Source organism: Phyllosticta citriasiana (genome assembly GCF_038021145.1).
Source record: "Phyllosticta citriasiana strain CBS 120426 chromosome Unknown IWZ02scaffold_23, whole genome shotgun sequence".
NCBI lineage: Eukaryota > Fungi > Ascomycota > Dothideomycetes > Botryosphaeriales > Phyllostictaceae > Phyllosticta > Phyllosticta citriasiana.
In genome coordinates this window covers 82772-110015 of record NW_027117300.1, presented here as the reverse complement: position 1 = coordinate 110015, position 27244 = coordinate 82772, and the positions used below count along the sequence as shown (strand labels likewise).

The window sequence follows — 27244 nt, the reverse complement described above, 5'->3', positions numbered from 1 at the left end:
CTGTGTTGTAATCTTGGCAACGACGAATTAATCAATTGAATCTGACTAGCTAACTGCTGCTGATATGTAATCCTAATCCTAGTCACGCTAGCTATATTAGATTGGGTGAGTAACACCTTAGCTAATCACTTTTCGTGGATTCGGATGTCCTGAAGCCGATCCGGCCAGATATCGGATCGTCTACTGCCGATACCCGGCCTTAGGCACAACACCCTGCCGGTGGGCGAGCGGGAGCGTCCAGTCGTTGGTTGGGGCTGAGGTTGGCTCTGACTCCTGGTCTCCTCTCTTTACGATGCGTTCAACTCATCCCATTCTACTGTCTGTCTTTCCATCCGATTCAATTGCTATCTTCTGGCAAAACGTTGCCGTCTATTGCGCGCCCGCTTGAAGTCAACGTCGGGCCTGAAATCGATCCAGGTAAAGACCCAACGCATTGGTCAGTTTGCCCAACATTGTGCTCCGCCTTGACCCCATCTTCCATTCCTGATGATTGACTTGTCCCTCTTAGAATCGAAGGAAAAAAAAAAAAAAAAAAATCTCTGTTCTTGCCATGAGTTCTTGAGAAAAATCTCCCTCCTTCCGTCCGCAGCAATCGTCGTCAGATTCCCTCTTTCGAGTCGGCAAAATGTCTTCCCATCAAGTCGACCACTTTATTGGCAAAGTTTCTTCTTTTGCGGCCATCCGTGAAGTCCAGGATTGGCGCCCTATACTGTTCAGTCTTATATTCTCCCTCCTCGCCCTTGCCGCAACTGCTGTCTACCTGGACACTCGCCGGGAGAGTAATCGACCTCCACCTCCTGCTGGCTGCCGCCGGTTGGGCATCGATCCAGAGCGGTCAAACTTCCGCGACCAATTCGACTCGAAATATGGCAAAGATCTTGCACAAGGAGATGGCACAACCTGCAGAGTTAAAGCGCTCACCATTCACCCCATCAAGAGCTGCTATCCGGTGGAGCTCAGCCACGGCGAAGTCGTCGGAGCAGGGATGAGATATGATCGCCAGCTCACCTTTGCTCAATTGACAAGCTCTCTACCCAAGGCGGATGACCCAGAACATAAAGTCAGCCACCAATGGACGTTCATGACGCAGCGCGCCAACCGCAACATGGCCAAGATCAAAACCGAAATGTGGGTGCCAGATCCATCCTCTCCAACCTACTCTCCAGACAGTGAATGGGTTAAAAATGAGGGTTGCATTGTCGTCTCATTCCCGTACGTCGAGGACGACAAGTCATCGCTGATCTACAAACTCGAGCGAATGGGCAACTCCATCCGTAGAAAAGTCCTTCGTCAAAACGTGGACTGCCATGGTCCCCGAGTCTACTTCCGGGTCCCGTTCCATCCATCCGTGGAACGAATCAAGGAGAAGGGACACACCTTTGAGAGCGTCAAGATCTGGACTGACTGCCCCGTCGCCCTCAACATGGGCATCGAGATTGACCCGGAAATCCTCGAGAAGCTGCGCTACGCACTCGGAATGTCAAACCCCGTCACCCTGATGCGAATCGACCCCAACTGCTACCGCGAAGTCTTTCGCTGTGCTCCACGCAAGGGCGAGGGCGTATCTTACCAACCCATCATTGGCATGCAAGATGCCTACCCCGTCCACATCATGAATTTTGCTTCGGTCCAAGATCTCGCGGGGCGCGTGGGCAACGCAATCGACAAGCTGGACGCACGACGCTTCCGCGCAAATATCTACGTAACTGGCGCCCCAGCCTTCTCCGAGGACCATTGGAAAGTAATTCGTATCGGCAAGGTGAGGTTCCACGTCAGCTGCCGCACTGCGCGATGTATGCTCCCCAACGTGAACCCGGAGACGGCAGAGCGGCACCCTGCAGAGCCGAACAAGAGTATGAAGGCATACCGGGTGATTGACGAGGGCGCCAACCCCCATGCTTGCCTGGGCATGCAGATGGTGCCGTTCAGCAATGACATGCAAGAGATCAAGGTGGGAGACGAGGTGGTTGTGGAAGAGGTCGGAGAGCATTTCTATATCAAGCAAAGTTGATGGTCTTTATTTGTACCGACTCAGACGCTGTACTCTTACACCCAATTCGATTCCTGTTACAAAGTCTTTTCAGTTGTACAGTGCAATATTGAAAAAGAGTTGACAGACGTCAGACTTCATGTTCGACGGGAGGGATCCGTGCGGGCGGAGAACGGTCTCTAACCGTTACAGGAAAAGCCAATTCATTAAAGTTGGCGATCCTTTTCGGTTCGCTCGGGCCCCTACGCTTAGTAGCGCTTCACGATGCGCTCCGCTCGACATACATTATGCGCTCCTACTCCTCCACGCCCCCTCTCTCATCGTCTGCCGCGCGCAATTGACCTCTTTAACCGTCGCCGACCGTCGCCCTTCATGCGCCAGGTCTTGGGCACATTGCGCTCTCGTCCCCGCGCTCCAGCTTGTCCCGACGCGCCCCATCGACTGTTTGTCCGCCGCTCTCCTCTTTGAACATCGCCAGCATGAATGAAAAACAGGACGATCCTGTACTTCCCACTACGCGTCACCAGGTTCCCGACTGGGAGCCTGCCGCGGCGGGCGCCAATGGCTCCGTCAAACGACCCATCGGCGAGATGCTGCGCAGCAAGCTGGACACCGTGGTACCGCCGAATCGCAAGTACTTGGGTATGCGACGTCGCATCTTTCTCTTGGGCTTGATTGCGGTCGTCATATCCCTGATTGCCTTGATCGTGGGCTTGAGTGTGGGATTAACAGTCGGCTCAGGGTAAGTGGGCTTGCGACCTTCCGTTAGGAAAAGAGTGTCAATTGGCACACAATATTCCCGAGCGAAAACTGCCGAATCGCAATCAGCTAACTTATAATTTCTCAGTGGCAACGAAGCCGAAAACCTACCACTCCCCACCAACACCCAGACTTGGTCTGGCGAGCTCACCTTTTACAACCCATCAATGGGATCATGCGGGATCCCAAGTTCAGACAATGATAAGGTCGTGGCTGTATCTCTGAAGATCTGGGATCAGGTTGCGAAAAAGTATCAAATCACAAATCCAAACGAGAATCCGCTCTGTGGTCTGAAAATTCGCGCGCGCCGATTCTACGCACAAGAAGGCGGGGAGCGGAGTGTCGACGTTACGGTTGTTGATAGATGTAAGTTGAGAGCCCTAGTCATGATACCGCGTCTTGGAAGATGTCAATCTGACTACCCGTCAATCAAAACCCTTGCCTGTCTCCAACCTGCCGTCATTTCCGTGGGCCTGTTACGCTGACCTGTGATACCCTTGGGCAGGTGTTGGGTGCGCGAAGACCGATCTTGACATGAGTCCTGGCGCGTTTGACGAGATCGCCGCCTCGGGAGACGGCCGTGTCGACGTCACTTGGGCATGGCTCGACACCATACCCGACGGAGCCCAGGACAAATGAAGCAACTTCAGAACAACATTGCAGCATTAGAACGATTACGAATTCTGTTCATGCATCATTTCCCATTCTTATGGAGTTTGAAAGCACACAAATTGGCAGCAACACCACTCCGGCGCTTTCTCCGCATGTTGATATAGATTGCTCCAGTGGTCCCAAGCTGGACTGTTTAATGAAAGCATTGGCGAAAGCATGCAGCGCGACACAAGCTCGGTGACCAATCCCTCCTGCAACTATCCCAACGACCCGGTCTGCATCTCTCGCAAAGCGGAAGTCATCGCTCAGTTTCGACTGTTCAGAGGACGGGCGGTCGGGTGGCAGTCCGTCACACACGCCAGTTGGGCATTGCTACCACGTCTTGACGGCTCTATTTTACTTTGTCGCAAGCAAGTCGGCAACGCAGCATACCAACGCATCAGTGCTTTTACTGGTTTTCTCCAAAGCCTCTCGGATTTGCTCACCACCTGCGTCTGCGAAAGCAATGCCGCTGCATGCTCTGTATCTGAGAGTCGAAAGTCTGCGCCATCCGTCAGTCAGCCACCGCAGGAACAAGCTCACCCCTGCTGCAGGTGATCGGCCAGCCCACAGCTTTCATCCTTGTCGAACGGAGCCACTCCCATGCGAACGCCCTTGAGCTGGGACATCCCAATCACGCGTACCAAAAACAACTCTGCGACGCGGAAGACCCGCACCTAGCTACAGTACAGTCCCGATGTATCGTGATGAAAAAAGCAACAGCAAACACAGATACCGTACAAACAATTACCGTTCAACAGCCTTAGTTACTCAGTTTGCTTTCGTCAGGCATGCCGAGCAGATTTTGGGAGCCCACATGGTTTTCAAAGCTCATCTCGATGTTGCTCGTCAGGCCGACGTTGGTGCTTCCCCACGGAACCCCCTGGTCCCGGTTCGTGGGCGGGCGAAATAGGCTTAAATCTACCATGCCCTGGCCCACTGAGGACTCTGCCATCACCAGATGCGACAAGTCCGCCCGCTGCGAAACAGGATGAACGATCCGAGCGTTTGTCGTTCGGGCATCGACTCTGACTCGGACTGCTTGCGACTAGAGCTTGAAACTGGACTGTCCGATGACGCGGTGGCAGTCAGATTCACAGTGCGGCTTTGGGCTGCTCCTGTCAGATGCCAATGGGTGGCACTGACTGTGTCATCGGGGACCGGAAGACGCGACTGCGTGGTGCGGTGCATGAGGCGCTGCTTTGTGGAAGCCCTCTTTCCCACGCTCTCCTCAGATCGGCTGACAGATAATGACACACGCAGCCAGAGAGACAGAGAGGAACTCGGTGTCAAATAGACTCAGCAGCCTCTTCCGCCCTTCCATCGCCCCACCAACCTCTGCAAACCTAATCCTAACCACCTCCGTTGGGCAGTCTGTGCAGCATTCATCATTGCACGGACGTGGACACCGTCCAACGTTCGTCGCGCGGGCCTCGTTGCTTCTCTCCAGCCCGTCAACACAGCGCCTCCACCACCCGCTCTCTTCACCCTCAGCCAGGCACGTATACAGGCATGCAATCATGACTGCGCAGCAGCGTGCGTGGCCCCTGGCAAGGATGCACTCAGCACCTGTCGCATTATGAGATCATCGCGTGGAGAGCGAGCCACGTCGCGGAGAAAACAGATCCCCGTCTCAGCAGACAAAAACCCAAAGTTAAACAAAAAACAATCGACACAGCCGCCGCGGCCCGCCGTCTTTTCCATCCACTCGCTGCGCTGTGCGTGGCTGGGTATATCCCCGTGGCTGTTGAGCTGGCTGTTGACTACGTACTGTACAAACATCGCTCTACTCCCGCCCTGTGGCAGCCCGTCTGCCCGCCTGCCCGCCTGCCCGCCTGCCCGCCTGCCCACCTGTCTGTACTTACTGTCTCGTCTCCCGCCGTCCATCGCAGACGTGGATAGGACGGGAGGCGGCCTTTGATTGGGCACAAGCAACGACGACGAGGTTGGGATTTGCGGAGTCGTCATCGGGGCTCGGTGGATGCCTGCGTGCATTGAGACGGCATCATTGGCTGACTGACCGGCGGTGCTTTTTGCTTTGATTTGCTTTGCTCTGCTGTTTTCCTGCATCGCCCTTCATTCGGTGCTGGATGAGTGCCGCGCGGACGTCAGTGAGTGTCGCCCAAGTCGTGCTTGCGTGCGCGCGTGCGTTTGGTGGGCGAAGAAGCACCACCAGCAGCAAAGCAGCCACAACCACAACAACCCGTCTCAAGAAAGGCGGCGTGGTTAAGCTGCTGCTGCCACCCGTCGAGTCAATGGTGAACCCGGTCCACCATCAACAAAATGCCGATGTGCAGGTACGTGCCGACCAGCCCCGCCGCCCGACTGAGCGGTCATCCCGTGTCCTGCATGCGCCGCTTGCTGGCTGGACAGCAAGCCAGCCGGTCAGTCAGACGGCTCACGCGCTGCTGGTTGGTTTGGTGTCACGTAGAGTGTTGTGCCTACCTACCACACTACCGTTCTACCCAGCCACCGGTGCCTGGTTGGCTGACTAGTAAGCTTGCGAGCTGGATCTACCTATCCTCGTGACCTCATTTTCTAGAGCAGGCGCGATGCAGCAGAGAAGCTGACGCCGTGAATGCGTAGAAGACTGCGAGAGCAGAGAAACTAGTCTTTGAGCGAATCGATTGGTTTGGCCGCTTCTAGCCAGGTAAAGTCTATGGGAGGAGATAAGCTAAGCTATGTATGCATGCAAGTAGTAACGTGAGAAAGTGCGTGCGCTCGTGCGTGGGTGCGTGGGTGCGCGCGTGCCATCGTGAGAGAGTGATGAGAAGAGAAGAAAGGGAGGGAAAGTGTGGTTTTGCATCGGCAATGCCATGCCATGCAATGTAAGCGCGGTTTGAACATGTCGAAGGACGAGGACGATAGCAAATAAAGTGGATGAGTGGGCTGCGAGTGGTGTAGGAAGCGGTGGGTAGGTAATAAACATTAGGTGCTAGCTATGGCGCTTTGTAGCGAGGTGGGTAGAGTAGCGCCCGCTGCATTGTCTTGGTCCTGCGTCCAAGAAAAACAGCCGCCGAACGTATTTAACTAGCTAGCCTTTCTTTGACACAGCACTTATGGCGGTATCTTGTCCTTTTTTCGTTTGGGGTGCCGTAGGCCCTGTCACCTGCCCCTTTGGGCATGGCCTGCACCTGTCATATGCATGGTGAGGCGGACGTCGTTCCAATCGCCCTTCTTCCGCTCGGCCTCTCCAGTTCGTTCCCTTCCTCCCCGCGTCTTCCGTGAGCGTCGTTGGTGGGACCAAATCCTCCCGCTGCTTCGGCCTCCACTTCCCCCATCCCGAATCCGACTACCAGTAGGTGCCCCATTTGCTGCCGCCCCGCACGACGCCAACAAACTCGCGTGCGATGATGCGGTCAGTTTGCTCCGACGGATGAAGGCTGTCATACCAAAGGTACGAGTCGCGATCCGAGGGCAACATGGTCATGTTGGCAGTGATGTAACTGTCAACATTCAGGGGCGCTGTGCCGTTGAGATAAGCGGCCGGGTTGACATAGATATCGGTGATCTGAGATTCCATGAGTTTGAGAGAGGGGGGGAGGGGTCAAACTGTGTCTGAAGCATCACGAAATCCCGCGCGGATTGGGAGATATAAGAACGGGTAACGTGGGAGATTTCTTGGTAAGAGCCGGTCATGACAAAAAGTATGAAGGACATGAGGAGTTTGACATGGAACGCGATTGAATCGGATTTGAAAACAGCCGGGGAAGAATGTGAAATCAGGAGAATGTGGACGTGACTTACCAGGCTGTACATGTCGAACAGAGCCCACCTGGCTCCTGGATATCTTCTTGCGAGCAGAGACTCGTACGGCGTTTGGAATTTGGCGTTGTTGTTCAATAGGTTGACTTGCTCCTTCATGCGATAGCTGCTCTCCGTCATGTTTTGCGACTTGCCGATGCCGCCCTTGTTTGGCGGCGCATACAATGGCGAGAGTTGCAGAGGAATCAAGTTCATGAGAACGAAGTAGCGGCCACCCTCAGCGTACAACCTGTCGAACTGATTGTACACACACTGAAGGTAGTCGACGAGGGTCAGGTCAGGTGCCTGCGAGTCCGTCAAGAACGCATTGGCGCCCACGTCATTGGTGCCAATCCACATGGAATAGACGGTCTCCTCGGGGGGAATGTCGAGGACAGGTGCTCCGGTTCCAGGGTCTTTGAAATTCTTGTCCGCAATAAATGCTGGAATCTCATAGCCTTCGACGTCCGGGTAGGGTCCCTTGATTTTGTCGTAGAAGCGTGTCACCTGCTTGTTGGAGCAGACGGCACCACCAACGGCGTAGTTGTAGGAATTGGCGCCAGTGTAATAATTTACATAGCGTGGCCAGGTTTGTCCTCCTGAGTAAGTGTCGCTTCTCTGCTTCTGCATCAGTTTTGAGCTGTCCTGTCATAAGAGCAAAGACCAAAGTACCACTGGCCCGATCCATCCAACTGGCGGCACTTGTCCGTCGTGTTCTTCCAAGTACTTCAGACGGCCTTCGTCTGTGTAGCTATTTCCGAATGAGACCAGTGACTTGAAATTTTTGAGGTCCCATGACGTCGTGCCTGGCAATGCAGGAGGAGGGAATGTTTGTGCCTGAACGGTTGAGACCAGGAGGGTGCCAAACAGCGTGCCAATGAGAGGCACCAGCATTCTGAGAGATGGGAAAGAAGGATTTGGAGTATGGCAAAGGTGCCCGCCTCTGCAGAAGCAGTACGGAGGAACAGGAGAGCTCAAATACGTTCCGGTATAAGAAATGTAGGTGGCTAGCTGTACTTGACAGCACTGAGTCCACTCGCAAGAACTTTAAAAAGCATCATGGCTTCCCGCGTCCTGCCGTGTTTATAGCTGGGAAGGCCCCCGCAACTCTGACTTACCTGACTTGCATCCAACACTTGCCAGTATGCAGCAGAATGCTACCTTTCGGTCATACGCATGTACGGTAGCGAGCTATTTATCCGGTGAAAGTGTGTAGGTAAGCTGCTGTAGGCGTGTTTAGGCGCGGGGCGGTATTCGTAATCAGGCGCACGAGGATTTGGTGGGGAGAGGTAGCAAACCAGTGCCATGTTTCCTCACACAGGCTAAACAAGTGCGGAGCAGGCTGCTTAGCGTCCGTGTAGCAGCAGCCCGAAAGGCTTGTTTGCCATGTCGAGGCGGAGAAGACGACCTTGTCCACAGAGCACTGTCCGTGACGAGGCGGCTGCGCCAGATCCCGGGCAAGCAGCGACTGTTGTGGCGCTGGCTCGGCTCACCCGATACGGCTAACAGATTAAAAAAGCTTGATTCGGTTTCCGAACTGCTGGAGAAGGAAATCTGCAGGGAACGTTCTACAGCTCCATCAGACAGTCTTGGGCGCGTGTTTGGACTCAACGTGGCCGTCAATCGTGCCCAAGTGACGACGGGCGGAGCGGGGCCTTTGAATGCCATGCGTCGTCCTGTGGTGAGTTGTTTGTTCATGCAGGGCCGTGTTTGGCGTCGTTGGCCATCACGTGATGGACATTCTGCCTATGTTCGAGTCTGCATGCTCTTTCTTAAGCTTCTTCCAGAAGCTTAGGAGGATAAAGGCTTCGGGAGAGTCGAACAAGCTTCTTTTCGACCGTGCCTGGTTCTGACATCATGGACTGCGCTGGTGAGCTGGGTGAACAGCGCTGGTTGTTGTGAAACCCAAAGCCGCCTCTGGAGGGCAATTCTGTTGTGAAACCAACGCATGGCTTGCTGTTTACGCCGGCAGCATGCAGTCGTGAGGACAAGCCCCGAGACAGACCGACAGCTCAGTCGAAGAGAAAGATGGCCATCACGTGGCCATAGGCGATGCCAGTGCAAGCTACCAATGCAGGACGGGACTTACAACGCTTCTGTAGATGATGGCAGCGCGTGGTATTGAGAGCAGTCGTGGAATTGGCGTAGCCGAGGTGGTGGTTGAGCGGCGAAAGGTTTGCATCGTCGACGCCATCCATTCTCGTGGCAACAGGCCAACGCCGGTCGTCTATAGCGCAGGGGAAGGATCAATTGTCGCTGCGGCTCATTCCCCTTTCAGAATAATGGCTTTGTTTTTGCACCTCCGCCGGCGGCTTGGTACACTACGAGAAAATCCCCAAACCTTATCCGCACTGCATCCCTTCCTCAGGACTCCACTCACCACTGTTCACTTTCTCGACGTCTCGGCTCCCACCATCGACCCCTTCAATCCTTGGCCATTTCTCTTCTTTGTCGGCCCGCTGGGATTACCGTCGCCCATTTGATACAGGGCGCCGCTGACCGCATAGAGGCTGGCAGCTGAACTGCGGCGCAGGCCATGCTACCGGGGCATTATGGTGAGAACATCTTGCATTATAGAATTTCTTTTGTCAGTAGGTGCCAGCCATGGACATGACGGATCATAGGAAGAAAAGCATAGAAACCGGAAGCCGTCGTCGGTTCGCTCTGCTTGAAAAGGCCCCAAACGCCGCACAGTCATGCAAACGTCAGGATTGCCTCCTGCCCCACACAACCGTACTTGGTTTGATACAAGTCAGACGCCTTTTCCAGTCAGTTCGATGGATTGCTGGACTTACAGTGGCATGTAAAGCTTCAGTCGAGTGTCTTTTGCCTCTTCTCGAGCCTTGCACGTGAGAGCCGCAACTTGGTCTTTGGACCATTCCAACTTTTCGATAAAAGGCCACACAGCAAGCGAGTCGAGCATCGCGCCAAAGTTTTCCAGATTCAATTCGCCGACGTGACGCATTTTGGGATCTGAGCAAACACTTGTCAGCAGAGAACAGCAAGTTGCATCGTGGCTGTGTGGGAGATGAAAGAGCTAGGCGTCAAACTCGAGTGACGAGGGTTTCCGAAGAATGCACCAACTTACCAGTTGACCATCCCCCGATTGGCAGTCGGTAGGTCACTTCGTTAACGTCTTCCAGCCCTGCGTTGCGCATCAACTGTCCCAAGTTGCGCCCTGCCCGAGGATCTCGATCGCTGTCCATGCTGTATCGGTAGCCATTGGACCATTGCATCAGTGCATGGCCGTCTGTCAATAGGCCGCTGTCCGACTGGATGATGTAATACAACTCTACCGTCTGGACCCATCCGCCAGGCCGGAGAAGACGACACATATCCCTCATGTATCCAGGCCACCGATGCTTCTTGATCCCGGGGGCCACGAATCGAGAGTGGATCAAGTCGTAGGTGTTTGGCTTGTAACTCGGCACAAGCGGTTCGTTGAGGTCCCATACTTCGCATTCGAGATTGTCAGGCTGGTCATCTGGCAGCTCCGGGGCTGGGTAGAGATCAATTGCCGTCACCTGCCAGCGCTCCAGTCAGTCTCAGTCTCAGTCTTGAGCCACCGAGGACACCGGACACGACGGTTTGGCCGGACCCTTTTGCGAATCCGATCGCAAGCCTTCTTTGCAGTCTCCTCGTACCATTACCTGGTCGAGTCGCCGCTTGTCATCCTATGGAAACTTACCTCGCTGTGCGGATAGTTCAGAGCCATGTCCAATGCCCAGTGGCCACGACCATAACCGCAATCCAAAATCCTCCGAGGACATTTGACGGGAGGGAAAAAGAGTCGGTCGTCGAAAAGATAGCGAAGGACTTGATGTTGATTCTCGAGCCTCTGTTCTTCGAGCTATGTGAGTATTAGCTTGGCCTAGCCCATAGGAAGCACCACCGCTCGTGTAGCCCCTCGCTGCCAATAGACCTAGTCCATTCCACCGCGGTTTAACCTTTTCGATGAGCTTGAGAACTGGAATACATACCACATCTACTGGCACACAGTATATTTGACTTTCGACAGAAAGTTTCTGAAATTCTCGGTCGTGTAGCTCGAGGATTTCGAAATACTCGCTCGGAGCTGTGTCTGACATCTTGCTCCTCCCTCCCAACAGCGCCGCCAATGTGTGTCCACAGCTCTCGTGGCGGCTCTTTGTACGACGCAGTTATCTAGAGATTCCCACAACCAGGTTGAAACCTTCAGGGCTTTACCATTTGCTCGGGATAGGGTGGGTGGGCTTCAGGACGGACACGATTCCCCAACGCAGCGGCCGCCGGACAGCCCCGCAAGAACACAAGTACTTCGAATTCTTTGACCAAACAAATGGGACCATTAGTATCATGTGCGCCCTGTCACACCAAGTCTGCGGAGCTGGCACCGTGAGCGCTAGGAACAAAGTCGTCAACTCTGAAAACAGTCCACTCTCCAATGCTTGAGAGGCCACTTACCTGTCTTTATTGCGCAAAACGCTTGCAGACATGCTGCTAATCAGCTCTCATCTCCACTATGGGGCTAGGGAGGACCCATATAACGTCGACCCTTGCAACTTCTGGCAGCAGACTACCCACAGCGGCTGCCTCTTGACGCAAGTTTAGCGAATGAGACATGATCTGGTGGCAGCAGACCAATGAGGGACGCCCAGTCGGCGTGAGCACCGTCCAAATGATGATGCTTTGAAGAAGGACGAGTTGACTGGAATCGGGACCAAAATCGGACACGGGCTCCTCGTTTTCGCGTCTTAGGTCGCACACGTCTGGAAAATTAACGCCAAACGCCAATTAGTCGACTATGGGGTCCAGAGTATGTCGATCTTCGTCCAAGCCTGCGGGCTCCGCTCCTGTTGCAAAGCTGACTGGAGAGTTAATACTTGCGGATGAAGCTCCATTGGCCAGGGCCCATGTAGGTCGTTGGACAGAGGCCGCTGTGTCCAGCAGGCGCGGGAAAAATGTGACCAATCCCTACAGCTGAATTTCCGCATCCCGGACAGAACCATGTATCCACATGCAACCGGGATCACGGACATTATCATTTTCCTTGACTGTTGCGTGAAGTTTCAACGGCTGACGGACGTCATCGGGTAATTGAACCTGAACCAGGGGCAGCTTGTGAGCTGTTACAAGGTTTCGGCAACGGGAAGCCTCATTACACGACTTCGCCACTGTAAACATCACACCAATATTTGATTCTGGTGCATGATCGCAGAGAACTTGCTCAAAGCCGCTATTCTTTGGGGAGAATTTGGTGGCTGAAGTTGAAAATCTCGTCGATCATTTAACCAATCAACGACAGAAATAGCGGGACTGGCCTCGTAGCCATCGCATCTGACATTGACGCGGACTGGCCTCACATTTCGCCCATATTGCATGTGACAGGGCCAGACAGTGGTCTACGCAGTTCGATAGAGCTTTTCAACGGTCAATCCCGAAGACATGGGCTCGGGACGCATCCAAAATTTATGCGTCTCTGCCCCGCCTCAGCTTTCAGTGCGAAGCGCTGTTGTCGCTCATTATGTTGCTATTGCCACGTCTTACTAGACTTTGCAACCCGGCGCTGTCAATCACATCGCGAGCAGCTGAGACAGCTCCAGATGCGAATAATGTCGTCTTGATCAAGCCTGTGGCAACATGCCCTTTGCAATCAGTTGAAAGACGCTTTTGACTGCGATCGCTCCGAAATGCCTCTGCCTTGTCTTCAAGGCCTCGAATTGCAGTGTGACCAGCACCGCGACCGACTTGTACTCAAGATCTGAGGTCAGAGCCATGACTGCAGCTTCAGATCTGTCACATTCTCTTTGGAGCGTCGGTTGACTACCTACCACATGGCTCGTGCGCTAAAAGCCGACAATCGCATGTATGCCCGCACCACCTGCGCAAAGTCAAAGTCAGCAGATTGTAGCGAGCGTCGGTGTGTAGGCAACCATGTCGCCACAAGTATCATGGTCGTCCCTTCAACTTATTCCACGCCACTCTGCTGCGGTTCTGCGGAGGAAAGAAAGGTGCATGCTGTCGAGAACCACGCTTAGCAGCGCATGTCCCACTACGGAAATCTCTTCAACCAAATCATGTTCGACTTCCAAAAGTTGTTCGCCTGAAACTGCAGGCCGCAAGACTGCTTTAAGTGGCCCTCGTACTTCCTCGGGGTTGCCAGATTATTTTTTCTTTTCATGTCCCTTAGGACTTACCGCCTGTCAACAACGTCAGATGGGAGATCACAAGCGACGTCCGACAGGATGGCGTAGGTTCGGATGCGGACCGACTTCCCCTTGCCGTCCGGTAGGTCAGCCATGAGCAGGACTCATCTGGCAGATTTCCGGACTGGCCATATCATAAGCAATCTGGCCTGAGGCCACAGGCACAGACATGAGCTCGAAATGTAGATATCCAAAGGACCCGAATATGCGGCAGAACTCTTTTCGGGCAACGAGATGAGAGATGGCTCTTGAAAGTGCAGTGGCAAGCGACTCAATGCTGTACTCCGCTGCATGCGCTCCACGCTCCGCCTGAGTAGTGGCAGATACGAGAGGGCAAGTACGAATGTGCTGACGGCTGGGCGTCACAGTGAGCGGCATCCACTGACATTGATGACTCGATTCTAAGACTCCCGAGTATCAAAAAAACCTCTTCTTTCTTGATGAAGCTGTTAAGTAAATTTGAAGCTCTGCTTCAGGCTCAATCTCTTGCACCAATTAGACAAACTAAACCCGTTCTGCTGTCTCTCTGTATCTACGAAGATTTGTCCTTGACACACTTAATTCGCTCACCGGTATGGAACGATCAGTGATTGTCTGTAGCTCGGGAAAATCAACAAGCACGTCTTTTACTAATCGAAATCTGTGGTCTATACCCAGGATCGAGCCCATCTGTGCCATGCCGGAGCCCTCATACCGAATTCTTTGGTTCGGAGGTGCATCAAAAGGAATATCTGGGCACAAGTTGACGTGTTTGATCTGACGTGTATCTCAATACATGCAGGACTCAGTATTGTTGAAGCAGAGGGTGGATTTGATGCCTGGAAAGGCTTGAGTGGCGCTCTAGTCCCCGACCCCTTTCGCTGCCCATTGCTGATCCCGGACCCTCCGCACCACAACAAGCGGCTACCTCATCAAGCTCAGGCTTCAGTGACGGGGAGTAACCTCCATCTCCTTCATTTGACCTCTTCATCGACGGAGACTTCCATCAAATTCGATGCTGGCTTGATCCATCCTAATCGGAAACGCAAACATTTCCGCTTCGACGCTCTTTTACAGCGCCTCCGAGAACACCACCTCTGCTCAGTAATCACATTGCTGCTTTCCGACGGACTCCTGCCGGATGCTCATAGCACCGATAATTCCGTTTCCCTGCAGCTTCACATCGTCAGACTGCAAAGCATTAGTCAAGGAGGTTGACAAAGTGGAGTAGAAGCAACGACGCCGTCCTCCCGGACGAGTTCACGATCCACCTCCGTCGCCAACACGGATTGAACGCCGCAGAATCATTGCTTTTGACCTGACGCGGACACTCGTGATGGGCGAGCCGCCACGAGACCGACGATGGAGGGTTCTCTCTCACGCAGTCAGTGCAGATGCCCGCAAAATTAGGCTGTGCAAATTGTTCACGCAGCTCATGGTCCACTGAACGCAGTTGGAGGTCTCCTGAAGCGGCTTGATGAACAAAAGTTTCAGCAGAGCCCATGACGGCCTCGCTGAACTACCTACACCTCATGCCTACCTCGTCCTTCACTCCAGGTCTCGATCGCGACGACAACAAAGCAACGACTTTGGGATCGCCCAACACAATCAGAGAGACGTATACCATACTTGGAAGTGTTTTTAGGTGGTTCCATGAATTAAGAAGCTGTACATTTCGTGCAGTGAGTCAGTGATTTGAGCGCTGATGGAAATTTTGGCCCGCTCCCCTTCGCAACACCTTACGGTGCCACTTTTTGCAACACCACCGCCTGCTCTCACTTCCAAGCTGTGTAGATTTGTCGTCCTCATATCCGCGCCCAATGTGTACGTCTTTTCATTCCCCTCGTCCATACTCTGAACACGCTTGTGGCAGCGAGGTCTCATCGGCGGTTACACCCACAAGCCGCTACACCACCTCCCGTTTCAAACGATTCGATGTGACATAACTTGAGCACACTTCAATACAGTCCAGGACTATGCGTACGGCGTAATCTCCGGTGGTTGTTGTCACATTCAGAGACACAAAGAACCCACGCTACAAGACCGGTCAGGACGAGACGCGCGGCATGGACAGCAGTTCAGCCAGCCAGCGATAATGGAATCGAAGACGCTACATAAAGCATCTGGAACAAGATGAGCTGGCAACACAGAGACATACATACGTACATGCAACAGGTAGGTCGAAGAAGCGGAGGAACACACAAGCTCGAGCCAGACTGCGGCAAGAAGCAAGGGAGAGAGACGAACAGGAACACAGCAGCTGTGCCACGCTTGACGCGTCTGCCTGGATATCAAGACGACAAAGATAACAAAGACCACGAGAAGAAAGTCGACGGTCGACGTGTAAGTCAAGCCATGTTAGTGTAGAGGTACGTAGTGCAACAAAGAGAACAAAGAGAACAACAATTGTCCCAAACTGCCCTGACCACCCCAATCGATGCCTGCTATGCACAAGCCTCCTTACTCTGTTGTCTGCCATCCCCTCCCCTCGCCTCCCCTACCCAACCCTCCACTGTTCTAGGTCTGTCTCCTACAAACATCAAAACACACACACACACACACACACACACACACACACTATACATGTCCATGAGCCGAATCCAGCGCTTCTGAGCCGTCACAGACCACCCACCCGACACGCGGGCCTGACAGCCGACACCATGCATCCCTCACCCCCGCCAGTCTCTCTGTCTCAGTTCCAGCACAGTACCCAGTCAGTCAGTCCACCTAGCCAGATAACCAGCCCTTCAGTTATCTACCCAGCCTGCTGACCAACCAGCCATGCTCCAATTTGATTTCATCTGCAACGCACCCGCGTCCTTCGCATGCATGCCTGCCATGCCGATGAATGGGTGGCGGCGCCGATCGGCGTGAAGAAGGATAAGAAAGCAAGCCAACCAATTCCAGGCATAAACAATGGGTCGTGCCGTTCGCGTTTCGATGCATTAATTGGTACATACAGCAATGGCTGCACTCCATCAGGTCTTCGCATTGCGGCAATGAGAGAGCTTGATGCACACCCCTTCGCCGTCAAGCATATGGAAGTGTCCGTTTGGCCGCATGCGCCCACGCGCCAATGTCTCATCAGCACGCACCCTCACGATAAGCGGTGGGTGGCGCGGCGGGGGCGGACATGTGGAGAAATGGGTATGAATAGAGAGTGGAGAGAAAGGGAGGGGCGCCGGACTCCGTCAGCCTTAGCCTTTTGCCTGCTACAAAGGCACACTCTCGCATACTCATGCTCCGATAGATACCCTACCAATGTGCAAGTAACTTTGCTCAGTTCACTCTACTCTGCACACGAGTTTGGACAGTGTACTAAGACCCTGCTGCTGCCCCGCCCTGCCGTACCCCAATCCCAGCGTTTGATGCTCTGGCATCGCACGCCCATTCATCCGTTCGTCCATCCATCCTTCGATCCGCGTCCCAGGATAAGTAGACTCTGCGCGTGAGTTAGCTGCCACGCGGGTTCGGCATAGGACCCCGCGCGCAGGACGAGCTACCCAAACGGGCGACCAAAGAGCGAGCGAGCGAGCGAGGCCGAGAATGCCAATGACATGCCATATTACTACCGCAGCAGCAGCAGCAGCAGAAACATGAAGAGCATCATCCTGCATCGCTGCTGCATCGCTGCTGATTGCTGAAATTACTGAACCAATCCATACCACACCATACCAATCCAACCCAATCTCCCTGGAGTTCGTTCGTACCCTCTAACCCAGGAAAGACAGGGCGAAAGCAAGCACCGACGTCATTTTTCCTGCTGCTGCTGCTGTCGTTGCTGCTGCGACTGCCTCAGTATGGCGTCGTGAATAGATTGGGCGCATCCCCGTCGCCGCGAAATATGCTTTGGATTTTGCGAAAAAGGGGGCCTCAGTGGCCAATGAGAGAGCTCGACGCTGAAAAATTGTTTGAGACGGGTAGGGAGCATGCTGTTTGGCGGCGTGGTGATGCGCAGGGATGGCGATTGTGTGTGCGCTGACTTATCTGCTTACTTGCTTGCGGGTACTTAGTGTTGGTGGTCTGTGTTCGGACAGTCTGTACAATATTGGGTTGGCAGCAAGGTGTAAGTAGGGTTGCGAGTAGGGTTCATGCGAACGGCGGGGCGGGGACTTCCGTCGCAAAGTCTAGACTAGTCACCATGGCATTATCTTTATTGCGGTCGAGTGTTCTGATGGGGGGAGGGGTGGTTGGTTGTTGATTTACTTTATTGCGCTCTTTCGCTTCCCTTTGTCTCGCCCTTTTCCTAGCACATGTCTTGTTTGGGTCTTTTCGTATGCAACTCAAAAAATTCTGCCTTGCTCGCTTGCTGTGTTGGCCTGCGCTGAGCTCATGTGGTGGCTTGCTCTTGCTCTGGCACATTAGTGATGTAGGTTCACCAAGAGGCGCGGGTCCTGGCGGTGGCCATTCTCGGAGGCCCAAGTGTCGCCGCTTTGCAACAGTGGCGCGCCCTTGTGTCTGCAAGTACGAGGTTGGATGAAGCTTCTGCTCGTTATCCTGGACGTGGATATTAGAACGTGCCGGGAGCAGAGTAATGTCCAGAGATGGCCACGTGGCCATCGTCCAAAGTGGCGCTCAAGGATTGCCTGTGCCAGGATTACAACTTTCTCGTCATTGTGGTCTGATTAGCGGAAAGGATGTTGAGACGATGACGGACGGCAAAACCACGTCGGACGCGGACCAAAACGCGGTCACCTGAAGCATCAATTTTGGCTGTGCTTGGCTGGGCGAACTAATTTCGCTTCGCTTTCTCTCTCGCCTCGTCGCTTCATCTGTGGCCCTCTGACTACCTCTCCATATCAATGACTAGAAATCTTGGTCGTGTCTGATTCAAGGGCCCTTTGTTGGATGAATATGCCTGTCTTCACGACGAAGAAGAGGGAAGTATTTGTCCAGAAGCATTTCTAGGGTTTATTTGGTAGGTAGCCGAACTCTGGCGCGTTCACTGTTTACTTACATGTATTTACAGCAGCTGATCAGCATTTCAAAGTCGAATCCGAGAAGCCTAGCGAACATCGATGTTTTTAACGCGGCGATCCTTACCCACAGTCAAGTTCAGTTGAACTTCCTGCTGACCCGGGAGAGCGCCTTGACGAAGATTTTCGGAATAAAGCTCGTATGCCGGATAGTCTTTGCAGATGTCAAAACTGTGAGAGGCATGGGGATGGTTACACGGCACTTACAGCCATTGACAAAATTGATGACTTGGTCATCCGTCATGCCAGTGCACTTGTCGGCGCGAAGGGCGGTTTCTTGCTGCAGACGCCAGTCATAGACATACTGCGTGTCCTCGGCGTCGATGAACACGAAAGCATCAAGCATGCTTACATGACCAAATTAGCGTCTGGCCAGACAAGCAAGATCATTTGTCAGTACGACGTGGGGTTTTTGTGACACAACCGCTTGGAGCTGTTGTTACGCAACACACTTTTACGAAATGAACTCACTTCGTCAACTCGTCATACTCCTTCAGCTTGTCGTTGACAAACTTCACATGTTCCAACCGCATTCTGCCCAGGCGGCCCTTGTACGCTTCGCCGTCGCGCTCAGCCTTGTTCTTGGCTTCGATCCACTTCTTCTTGAGATCATCGTCTTCCAGTGCGCGGAATCCGACACACCAGCCTTCGAACAGAACAAAGTCGACCCTCTCCTCGCCCTCATTCACCACCTCCCATTGAGCCTTGGGCGCACGGTCCCCGGCACCATTGAAGGCCGACTTGTCGTATACTGGGATGGGAACGTTGGGGCGACGGTCGCGCAAGGCAGCAAGGGTTTCGCGTGCCAGTGCCAGATCGTGGGTCGAAGGCTGTCCGCGATGCTGGATGAGAGGATTGGAAGAGTCAGAGGCAGCCAGGCGCTCTTGGTCGGCGTGTGTGAGGTAAAAGTCGTCGATGGAGATGACTGCGGTCGGCAGCGAGTACGGCGGAGCGCCGAGGGTGCGTCGCAGAGCCGAGACCTGGTCATCGGAGTGAGTAGAGTATTAATAAACATATGGTGGGTATGTGGAGTGGAGCATACCAAGGACGTTTTCCCCGCGCCTTGAAGACCATTCAGGCCGACGACAAAGGGCCGGACAGGCTCTCCAGGGGCGCGCGGAGCATTGCGGTGCTGATCGAGTAGACGGAGGAGAAAGGGAACGACGTGTTCGGACTTGTCGTCGACTATCATGGCTGGTAAATACTCCTTCAATGGTCCACATCAGTGTCTCGATGTGCATGTGAAGCGCCAAGTGTTGACCTCATTACCCCAAGGTGGCACGTGCACCCCGCAAAATCCGGGAGCCCCACGGTCTGGCCAATGGCTGCGCGGGCCGGATCATTGCCGAGGCTCTCTGACGACGTTAGCCGTCCTAGAGCTCGGCTTTCCTCCACCTCAGGAACATGCATACCACGCCTCCATATACTCTGCTCTCATATCTCTAGTCCTTCTCCATTCACTCCCTCTTCTCTTCGACCCATCAACCGCATCCGAGCGCAAGCTAGCGTCGTTCGAGTCTCTTTGTCTCCCACTCTTCTCTTCACGTTATGGCTGATAAACTGCGGTTCGACGGCCAGACCGTTGTCGTCACCGGCGCTGGCGGCGGTCTCGGGAAGGCATACGCGACCTTCTTTGGCAGCCGGGGCGCAAATGTCGTCGTGAACGACCTGGGCGGATCTTTCAAGGGCGAGGGCACTTCGACAAAGGTGGGTTTGACAGCTCCGCGCCTACCGCAGCTTCCCGGTGCTCGAGACTGACATGTGAACTCCTTTCAGGCCGCAGACGTCGTCGTCGATGAGATCAAGAAGGCCGGCGGCAATGCCGTAGCAAACTACGACAGCGTCGAGAATGGCGACAAGATTATCGAAACCGCCATCAAGGCCTTTGGGCGCGTCGACGTGCTCCTCAATAATGCTGGAATTCTCCGCGACGTCAGCTTCAAGAACATGAGCGACGAAGACTGGGATTTGATCAACAAGGTGCACGTCAAGGGCGCATACAAGGTACGGATCGCATCGCTGTCGCAAATGGGACAAGTCGGATTGACTCTGGCAGTGCGCAAGAGCGGCTTGGCCACACTTCCGGAAGCAAAAGTACGGCCGAGTTATCAACACCGCATCCTCCGCCGGACTTTTTGGAAGCTTTGGCCAATGTAACTATTCAGGTATGTTGATCGACGCCTGTGCCGCGGCGCGAAGCTGACAGCCACAGCTGCCAAACTGGCTCAGGTCGGCTTTACCGAAACCCTTGCCAAGGAGGGCTTCAAGTACAACATCATCGCCAACGTCATTGCGCCCATTGCCGCTAGCCGCATGACCCAAACAGTCATGCCCCCGGACATGCTCGAGAACCTCAAGCCGGAATGGGTGGTCCCTCTCGTCGCTGTTCTTGTACACTCGTCGAATACGGAGGAGACTGGTTCGATCTTTGAGGTTGGCGGGGGACATGTCGCGAAGCTGAGGTGGGAGCGCGCCAAGGGTGGCCTCCTCAAGGCCGACAACTCCATGACCCCTGGAGGTGTGCTCGCCAAGTGGAACGACGTCAACGACTTTACGCAGCCCAGCCATCCCACCGGCCCGGCCAACTTCATGGAGCTGCTAGAGGAGGCTCAAAAGCTTCCCCCGAACCCCCCGGCCGAGAAGCTTGAATTCAAGGACAAGGTGGTTTTGATCACCGGTGCGGGCGGTGGACTGGGACGGTCGTACGCCCTTTTGTTTGCCAAGCATGGCGCCAAGGTGGTCGTCAATGATCTTGTCAACCCCGACGGCGTGGTCAACGAAATTAAGAGCGCTGGTGGTGTTGCTGTCGGCAACAAGGCTTCTGCCGAGGAGGGAGAAAAGGTTGTCAAGTCTGCCATTGACGCTTTTGGCCGGATCGACATTATCATCAACAACGCCGGCATCCTCCGAGACAAGGCTTTTGCCAATATGGATGACAGCCAGTGGGATCAGGTCATGAATGTTCATCTCAGGGGGACATACAAGGTGACCAAAGCGGCGTGGCCATTTATGCTCAAGCAAAAGTACGGCCGCATTGTAAACACGACATCCACCTCCGGAATCTACGGAAACTTTGGCCAGGCCAACTACGCCGCAGCCAAGTGTGGCATTCTCGGATTCTCCAGAGCTCTTGCGCGTGAGGGGGCCAAGTACAACATTTTTGTCAATACCATCGCGCCGAACGCAGGCACTAACATGACCCGCTCGATTCTGCCGGAAGAGCTCGTCCAAGCCTTCAAGCCCGACTACGTAGCACCGCTCGTCGTTGCGCTTTGCTCTGACAAGGTTCCCGACCCTCCAACTGGCGGCCTCTTCGAAGTCGGCTCTGGTTGGCAAGCGCGCACCAGGTGGCAGCGCAGCGGAGGCCACGGCTTCCCTGTCGACGTTCCCCTGACTCCTGAGGCCGTCAAGGGAGTATGGCAGAAGATTATCAACTTCGACGACGGTCGTGCGGACCATCCCGAGGATGGAAATGACGGTCTCAAGAGTATCATGGCCAACATGAACAACTGTTCTGGCGGAGGAGCGGGTAAGTCGAAGCTTTAGATCAGCAATCTGCGGCGCATCAATTTTCTTCTTCGGCACATCTTGTGAATAGTTTCAATGCATACCCGTTTATTCAACTATCGATCCGCCCCACTTCCCCTGCTTTGGATCTTTAATAACCAAACCATAGCGTCAGAGTCTGAAGGCGAAGGCAACGAGATTCTCCAAAACATTGAAGTTGCGAAGAAGACCAAGGGCCAGGGGACCGAGTTTCAGTACGACGACCGAGACGTCATTCTTTACAGTAAGTTGCCTTTATACCCCCTCTGGACAGTGTCTGACCATATCAGACCTCGGAATTGGTGCCAAGCGTACGGATCTGCATCTCGTGTACGAGAACCACGACTCATTCGGCCCTGTCCCCACCTTTGGTGTTATTCCGCCCTTCAACGCGGTTCTCCCATTCGGCTGGGATGACATCGTGCCTAACTTCTCGCCCATGATGCTGCTGCACGGCGAGCAATTTCTCGAGATCCGCAAGTACCCGATCCCGACGGCGGCCACGCTCGTCGCAACACCCTTCCTCGTGGAAGTCGTCGACAAGGGCAAGTCGGCCGTCGTGTCGTACGGCTCCATCACCACCATCAAGGAGACTGGCGAGGAAGTCTTCTACAACGAATCGGCCGTCGTGATCCGCGGATCCGGCGGCTTCGGCGGTCCCAAGAAAGGAACGAATCGCGGCGCAGCGACAGCGGTGCACGCGCCTCCCAAGGGCAAGGAAAACACACCCGACGTTGTCGTCGAGGAGAAGACGACGGAGGAGCAGGCGGCGCTGTACCGACTCAGCGGCGACCGCAACCCGCTGCACATCGACCCAGAGTTCAGCAAGGTGGGCGGCTTCAAGACGCCCATCCTGCACGGGCTGTGCTCGTTTGGCATCGCGGGCAAGCACATCCTCAACACGTACGGGCCGTACAAGAATATCAAGGTGCGCTTTGCCGGCACCGTCATCCCGGGCGAGACGCTCCAGACCGAGATGTGGAAGGTGGGCAAGACGGTCGTCTTCCAGGTCAAGGTCAAGGAGACGGGCAGGCTGGCGATTGCCGGGGCGGGCGCGGAGCTGCTCGAGGCCGGCAAGCCCAAGTTGTGAGTTTGCTGAGATGCGTGGTGGCTGCAATGTGGCGATGGATGATGGGATTGGAGCGACAGAGTTTTGCGTATGGCTGGAAAGGAAACAGGAAGCATGCGCCGCGCAATCTTTTCTGTGCCAACAACAACCAACAAACCACTTGAGGCAGGAAAATGGCGGAGTGGGTCATCGTCGTCGGATCGTACCTTGGGTTTGGATACGTAGGTATTTTGATTTACGCAAGTTGTTCAATCTCTTGAGTTCCTTTCTCGTGAGGACTACCGAGTCCAATGTGTCCGCCGCCCGCTCTCCTTATGGGTTGTGATGCTCAACAAATTAAGCTTGCTTAAAACGAGGCCCCTGAATTTTGTGGTCCATGTCTCGCGACCTGCCGTCATTACAAACAGAGAAGGAAAACGGTTATTACCGCCCTACCTGCCGCCAGAGAGATGTTCAACATATCTCACGCTCACAGCCCACTCGTCTGCGCCGACGGTGACAGTGACGGTGACGCGTTTTGCCATCAAAAAACAAGAGCAACCCAGAGGAAAGATTCAATTCTAGTCGGACAGACAAGCAAGACTAGGCAGTGATTGACTGGCCCACATACTCCTACCATTACCAATCTTTTGTGCCATCATTGTATTGAATCGGATGATTCGTTCAATCTTTTCTCTCCCACGTTGTAGCCCGATCAACCCACCCCTAAATTTACTCCTCCAATTTTTTTTTTTTTTTTTTGTGACATGTGCACCTGTCCGTCGTCTGTCTGTCTGTCTGTCTGTCTGTCTGTCTGTCTGTCTGTCTGTCGAAACCAAACATATCTGTCTCCATTTTTCCCACATACGTCTCTGTGATGCCGCACACTTTTATGGTGTGTAAACAGGACAAAACAGGATTTGGTCATACCATTTACACAGCCATCCATGACTCTTTGGCATCTTTCTATTCACTACTCAAAGTCCATCGACATCAGCGGCACTGGAGGAAGTAGACGCGGAGACACGGGGGGGAAGACGAGGCGAGGAGAAAACACACAAAGTGTAGCCGCAAAAGACGACAAGGAGAGCTTTTCCGCAAGGTAAATGTTCCAAGTTGAAGTATATCTCTTGAAGCTGTCATTGCGGTCGCGGCGAATGTTGGAAACAAGCGTGCTGTCGTATTTTGCGCGTTTTTCCTGCGACGCGCCGGAAAAAGTCCGCCTGCAAACCACCGGCCCCACTTCTAGTCACGGCTTTAGCTGCCTGGCAGCGTAGCTTGATTCTCCTACTCCCTCAGCAATTCATTTCCTACACGCCATCCATCCGTCCCTTTACGCCAACTACGCGCACCTGGCCAGCCAGCCAGCCATCTTGTCGAAGCGCAAAAAAAAAAAAAAGCAGCACGTTTAGCTCGACAGCACTGTCCTTGCTGTTCTCGCAATAGCAGGACATGGCTTTCGCTCCGGATGATTGAGGTTGCAGCAAGTGATGGACGGTAGGGAGCAGCGGCGGCTCTCGTCGATGGAGCTGTTGTGGGTTGAGGCTTTGTTGACTGCTACTTGAAGATCATTGCTAGGGTGTAGGTGGATGGGGTGGAGTTGGAGATGAGAGAGAGGGAGAGTCGTGGAGGTTGAGTGTCACCACTCGGTGATGGTGATGGTGATGGTGTGGAGGTGGTGTGATGAGATTGATTTCATGAGCGATGGAGGGTATTCGCTTTGGATGTTCAAGCGGAAGGGAGGGGATAGACTTGGATGTTCATCTGAGTAAAATTAGTGCGATGAGGCGCGTGAGAGTCAGGTCGTGGATCAAAGATTGAAGGGGAAAGGAGTAAGTGAGGGCAGAGAAAAAGAAGAGATGCTCTTTGCTCCGTTTTGCACCCTGAACACTCGAAAGACAGCCCGCTGGCGTGTGAGAAGAGCTCATCTATCCCCCCTTTCCCCTTCACCTTACTGTGAAGATGACATCAGGCACAAGAGAATGACCGACTCCACCACGATTCTTGCGCCGCTCCTCCCAACACCGCAACTCCATCTACTCCATGAGCAAATCTATTCGTTGCCCGCATGTTATGCGATGCAGAGATACACCAGACCCACCTTGCTTGACTGTCTCGCGCTTGCCTGCCTGTCTGCCTGCCGCATCAGCCGCCAGCCAGCCAGCCAGCCAGCGGCAGAAAGCGATAACGTCCTACGTTTCTCCTATCGTGACGACGCCCAAAAAAGGAGCCGTGTCAAAAGGATGCCGACCGCCGACATGGCAGAGGCCAAGACGCATCCAGCCAAGCCGGGGAAGCGGGCGAGACGGCGCGAGGCGAGACAACGAGCCGCGCTGCACTGCACTGCGCCGCGGTGCGGAACGGCATCTGGAAGTGGAGAGGCAGGGAGCAACGAACGACTGGGCAAGGAAAGCGACGGGAGACGGCGCGCGCGGGGCAGCGCGGAACAACAGGTGGCTAGCCAGCAAGGTTCACGGCAATACTGTAAGCCGAAGCAAATGGGGACACGCAGCGAAAACGCAAAATGGGAATGGAATGTTGCAATGACCGGGGAGGCGGGCAGTGAAGGAGAAGGGATGGAGCGAAAAAGGGGAGGGATCAGGGGGTTTGCGACGCAAAAGAGCGGCTACCGACGTATCTACCTACCTGTCTACCTACCCCACGGGAAACCCAAGACGTGGGGGCTGGGTGAGTAGAATGGGGGGAATGAAGAGACAGGAGCGGGGGCGGGGGCGGGGTAGGCAGATTGCTTGGTAGAAGGTCAAAAGAAAAATAGAGAAACAAGAAGTAGGGCCAACAACTGCCTCATGCGAAACCCAATCGTGGCGTTCTTGACGTGATGGACGAGACCGAAAAGCGAGACATGCAGAATCGGGATGTGGGCAATCGATCATTGATTGATGCAGCTGGATGGTCGTGTCGTGTCGTCGTCGGTCCACGGAATACCGGAAGCGGCAATTGTTTGTTACGTCTGTCTCGTCCTGGCAAGACTGTCGGCATTCGACCTGAAACGCAGAGGCCAGAATTTAAAAGACAACGGAACAGCTTGAAAAGATTGTCATCACATGTTGGGCGCTTCTTCCGCGTCGAATGGTTTGTCGACGGTGAGGTGCTGAATGGCGCCAATCGAGATGTCGGCTTTCGGTTTGCTTTGCTTCGGTGTACCCGATGGCTTTGACTCTAGCTAGGTACTTGGTTCCTCGTACTTACCTTCTCCTTCTAGTCACGCCAATTGACTATGTTTCGGCGCCATTCTGCGGTACCTCTACAAACGCTGCACACAAAAGGCAAAATGCAACATGCACCATGCAATCAGATAACCAAAAGTCGCCGGAACTGCCCGATGTGGCAGGAGGGCGCGGGCGGCTGGAAAATCCGAGCAAATAACTACTGTCTCGTCTTACCGATTGTATGATAGGGTGCAACTTTGAATGCCCACTGGAGGAGCGTCCGCGAGACGAGGCACCAATGATGCTCTCGTTTGTCGCGCGAGGCAGGCTTCAATCTCATCTGCAGCCTCGGTGGCCGGCGCCAGCCACAAAAGCCCCTGGGATGCCGCGGATGCCATGGATGGGACGGATGATGGTCAAGAAGGACAAGTGTTCTCTGCCGTATCCACTTCCAGCATGGCTGAGCAGAGCTTTCGGCTTGTCGACTCGGTAGGCAGGAGGCTGGGCGCTCATGATTTGAAAAACAACGAGAGCAGACGGACAAAAGAATCAGAGGCTGGCTGGCTAGAACCTTGTTACCGCGCCCGCCATGCCCCAGACTTCTGGGCTGCATTGTTTCCCTTTTCCCTTGTTGGGGATGCTCCAAATATTTTTTTTGTTGTGCGTCAGCGCCGTCACATGCAACGGTTGAGTCGAAAGGGAGAGTAAAAATGTAGGCTTTCACATGCTGGACATGCACGCACGCGTTCGTCCCGTTCGCCCTGAAGGATCAGTGTCAGGAGAGCGACGGCGCGGCTGGTAGGGCAGAGGCTGGGGCAGCAAAGGCGTATCGTACGTGTTGTGGGCTGAGCAACAGAGCTACTCCTAGCTGGTGTGGAGTAGAGTAGCGATAACGCAGGTACCGGTGTCGCCCGATGGACAGGAATGGCGCCGGACATCCTGGAACTGCAAAGAGTCGATTCCTTGTCACATCCAGCTTGACAGTGATAAGTTGGTGTTTGTTGCCATGTTCGGCTCGGTGCAGGGGAAGCCGCTAGCGGAATGTGGGGACCCCACAATCAACAAATCCAGTCGCCACGCCTGGCATCCGACTGACGTAGACCATTGCATTTGCACCACCAGCTGAAGCGTCATGTTGTTTGTAAATGCTCGCGCTTCGCGACAGCAAGTGCCGACATGCGCTCGTACAGTAGCCG

At 54.2% G+C, this 27244-nt stretch overlaps 9 protein-coding genes across 9 annotated transcripts; 4 read left to right on the top strand and 5 right to left on the bottom strand.

Moving 5' to 3' along the window:
* The first annotated feature begins 165 nt into the window (after positions 1 to 165).
* IWZ02DRAFT_410871 (MOSC domain-containing protein) lies at positions 166 to 2073 on the top strand. The gene is made up of 2 exons (XM_066765717.1): positions 166 to 436; positions 509 to 2073. The coding sequence occupies exon 2, from the start codon at positions 626 to 628 to the stop codon at positions 2009 to 2011; it is 1386 nt and encodes a 461-aa protein (XP_066617612.1). The 5' UTR covers positions 166 to 436; positions 509 to 625; the 3' UTR covers positions 2012 to 2073.
* A 396-nt stretch (positions 2074 to 2469) lies between these two features.
* On the top strand, positions 2470 to 3388 carry IWZ02DRAFT_437777 (RlpA-like double-psi beta-barrel-protein domain-containing protein-containing protein; the record flags this gene model as incomplete). Its single annotated transcript, XM_066766658.1, has 3 exons — positions 2470 to 2732; positions 2838 to 3115; positions 3255 to 3388. 3 exons carry the CDS (start codon positions 2470 to 2472, stop codon positions 3386 to 3388), a joined length of 675 nt encoding a protein of 224 aa, XP_066617611.1.
* Positions 3389 to 6692: 3304 nt separating this feature from the next.
* Positions 6693 to 8038, bottom strand: IWZ02DRAFT_387166 (GDSL lipase/acylhydrolase family protein; the record flags this gene model as incomplete). Its single annotated transcript, XM_066765520.1, has 3 exons — positions 6693 to 6911; positions 7148 to 7762; positions 7817 to 8038. The coding sequence occupies 3 exons, from the start codon at positions 8036 to 8038 to the stop codon at positions 6693 to 6695; spliced, it is 1056 nt and encodes a 351-aa protein (XP_066617610.1).
* Positions 8039 to 9935: 1897 nt separating this feature from the next.
* IWZ02DRAFT_495207 (S-adenosyl-L-methionine-dependent methyltransferase) lies at positions 9936 to 11232 on the bottom strand (the record flags this gene model as incomplete). Its single annotated transcript, XM_066770115.1, has 4 exons — positions 9936 to 10117; positions 10233 to 10668; positions 10833 to 10994; positions 11125 to 11232. The coding sequence occupies 4 exons, from the start codon at positions 11230 to 11232 to the stop codon at positions 9936 to 9938; spliced, it is 888 nt and encodes a 295-aa protein (XP_066617609.1).
* A 5329-nt stretch (positions 11233 to 16561) lies between these two features.
* Positions 16562 to 17161, bottom strand: IWZ02DRAFT_157932 (uncharacterized protein). Its single transcript, XM_066762033.1, has one exon. The coding sequence runs from the start codon at positions 16923 to 16925 to the stop codon at positions 16593 to 16595; it is 333 nt and encodes a 110-aa protein (XP_066617608.1). The 5' UTR covers positions 16926 to 17161; the 3' UTR covers positions 16562 to 16592.
* Positions 17162 to 18313: 1152 nt separating this feature from the next.
* IWZ02DRAFT_387089 (putative Uridine/cytidine kinase) lies at positions 18314 to 19476 on the bottom strand (the record flags this gene model as incomplete). The annotated part of the gene is made up of 4 exons (XM_066765517.1): positions 18314 to 18438; positions 18492 to 18631; positions 18756 to 19264; positions 19327 to 19476. 4 exons carry the CDS (start codon positions 19474 to 19476, stop codon positions 18314 to 18316), a joined length of 924 nt encoding a protein of 307 aa, XP_066617607.1.
* Positions 19477 to 19832: 356 nt separating this feature from the next.
* IWZ02DRAFT_387086 (peroxisomal hydratase-dehydrogenase-epimerase) lies at positions 19833 to 22920 on the top strand (the record flags this gene model as incomplete). The annotated part of the gene is made up of 6 exons (XM_066765516.1): positions 19833 to 19991; positions 20061 to 20288; positions 20341 to 20449; positions 20497 to 21813; positions 21961 to 22074; positions 22121 to 22920. The coding sequence occupies 6 exons, from the start codon at positions 19833 to 19835 to the stop codon at positions 22918 to 22920; spliced, it is 2727 nt and encodes a 908-aa protein (XP_066617606.1).
* A 1354-nt stretch (positions 22921 to 24274) lies between these two features.
* On the top strand, positions 24275 to 25608 carry IWZ02DRAFT_157925 (uncharacterized protein). Its single transcript, XM_066762032.1, has one exon. The coding sequence runs from the start codon at positions 24738 to 24740 to the stop codon at positions 25572 to 25574; it is 837 nt and encodes a 278-aa protein (XP_066617605.1). The 5' UTR covers positions 24275 to 24737; the 3' UTR covers positions 25575 to 25608.
* Positions 25609 to 25627: 19 nt separating this feature from the next.
* IWZ02DRAFT_157876 (uncharacterized protein) lies at positions 25628 to 26942 on the bottom strand. Its single transcript, XM_066762031.1, has 2 exons — positions 26283 to 26942; positions 25628 to 25859 (listed from the first exon to the last, which is right to left on the bottom strand). The coding sequence occupies exons 1-2, from the start codon at positions 26659 to 26661 to the stop codon at positions 25684 to 25686; spliced, it is 555 nt and encodes a 184-aa protein (XP_066617604.1). The 5' UTR covers positions 26662 to 26942; the 3' UTR covers positions 25628 to 25683.
* Between the last annotated feature and the right edge of the window lie 302 nt (positions 26943 to 27244).